The sequence below is a fragment of the Cyprinodon variegatus genome, unplaced genomic scaffold (genome assembly GCF_000732505.1).
Source record: "Cyprinodon variegatus isolate N-32 unplaced genomic scaffold, C_variegatus-1.0 Scaffold1782, whole genome shotgun sequence".
NCBI lineage: Eukaryota > Metazoa > Chordata > Actinopteri > Cyprinodontiformes > Cyprinodontidae > Cyprinodon > Cyprinodon variegatus.
The window spans coordinates 42,613-44,400 of NW_015152235.1; the positions used below are offsets into that span (position 1 = coordinate 42,613).

General features: G+C 38.0%; 1 protein-coding gene across 1 annotated transcript in view; it reads left to right on the forward strand.

The window, feature by feature from the left end:
• The window catches only part of LOC107104536 (myosin-10-like), a 68,814-nt gene that overhangs the window by 33,733 nt on the left and 33,293 nt on the right, over window positions 1-1,788 (forward strand). Inside the window, exon 13 of the mRNA XM_015404548.1 lies at window positions 424-538. Coding sequence (XP_015260034.1) covers window positions 424-538 — 115 coding nt within the window. The remainder of the gene's footprint in view (window positions 1-423; window positions 539-1,788) is intronic.

Genomic DNA, 1,788 nt, shown 5'->3' on the forward strand with positions numbered 1-1,788 from the left:
GTTTTATTCTGGTTCTCTGATCGTCTCACTTTTTCGTCAGGAACTTCATTTACTTTCTGATTGTCTTTTGTTTCCATTTTTCTCTGAAAGGACCATTTGGTTCTGGGAGGTGTTGGTTAGATGGAGGTGATGGTTTCTTCACTGGGTTGTAGCTCTAGATGCAAATTCACACGTAGTCAGAAGCCCGAACGTAGTTTCTAAACATTTAGATTTTGTTTGTGTTTTTTGGGGGGTTTTTTTTATACACAAAAATACTTAATACTTTATGCTCATGATCCACAAAGAGTTTTAAAAAATTCCATCATAGATTTATTCCATTTTAAAATATCCTTGAATGACTCAAACTGCTGCATTTCATAAAAACATCATATAGTTACTTTACTTCTTTGCGTTTTACTAAATCAAAGGCTGTTTATTGTGCAGGTTGACTACAAGGCAGATGAGTGGCTGATGAAGAACATGGATCCTCTCAATGACAACGTGGCGACTCTTCTCCATCAGTCAACAGACAAGTTTGTGGCAGAGCTTTGGAAAGATGGTAATGTGCTTCTCATACGTCACGTATTCCCTAAATCTTTATATGAATTAAAGATAAAAACATGGCGATCTGTCAAATTCATGTGTTTGGAGCTTTCTGATTTCTAACAGATCTGTTGAGAAGTCTGCCACCAAATCAATTATTTGTTTTTGCATTTTTATCACGATCAGATGTTTGAGATTATCACAGTTTTTTTTTTTGATATCAAGAAAAATAACCGAGTGAAGAAAACATTTTTAAAGGGTGTTTTTTTTTATTAACACTAAACCAGCCTGGTCCTGTGGGAGGAAGTTACTCCCTTTCAAACCAAATGAAGGGTTTTACCATCCTGACAGCCTAACTAGCATTAAATGCAGTGGCGGCTGGTGGAGTTTTCTCCGAGGGGGCTATAAATTCAAAATAGATGTAGACCAAAAACAAATCACACTTATACTAAGTTACGAAGTAACTAAGCCAACAATACTTTATAAAAAAAACAAAAAAAGGTGGTTGTGAGCAAATACACTTCCTGTCACCTGAGGTCACAGCTCTCCTCCTCCACCTTTGGGCGAAAATACGCCACCAATCCGACGAAAAATTGCTGAAGCTTTACTATTAATTAAAAATTAAATATCTGTCTGCACATCTAAAAATATATATATTAACTTATTTAGAATTTTTTTTATTTAAAATCAATTGATAATAAACATTTTTTTTTTTATGTCTTAATCAGGGTCATTGGGTGGGTGAGGTGGCGCCCTAGCGCCCTCTAATGGCCAGCTGCCACTGATTAAATGTTAATGATAACAGCGGATGATCTTCTACAGCAGTGTGGAGGAATCTAGTTATTTAGGCATTCTATATGGTATTTCAGAACGAAAAGCCTCTTCTGTATGCATCTCAATTAGAGGTGGAACGGTTCACAAAATCCACGGTTCGGTTCGGTTCACGGTTTCGTGGTCATGGTTTTCGGTTCGGTTCGGTATATGTTGATTGTTACCCCAAAATCACATAAAAAATTAATGAAATTAATGAAAAAATCCCCAAAAATTAATGAATTGTAATTATTTTTAATGATCCGCGGAAACCTTGGATCATTTCCGCATGTTTTGCTGCTTTAAATGTAATCATCTGGCGCATGCCCTCTACGATCTCCAAGGAACTCAGAGCGGAGCGGACGGAGGGAGCCTCAGTGGAGGCTGTAGGCTTTGCTTTGAGCAGCCGGTCTGGAGCGCAGCGGGGCGGAGCGCTGACGGAGTATGAGGGATTAC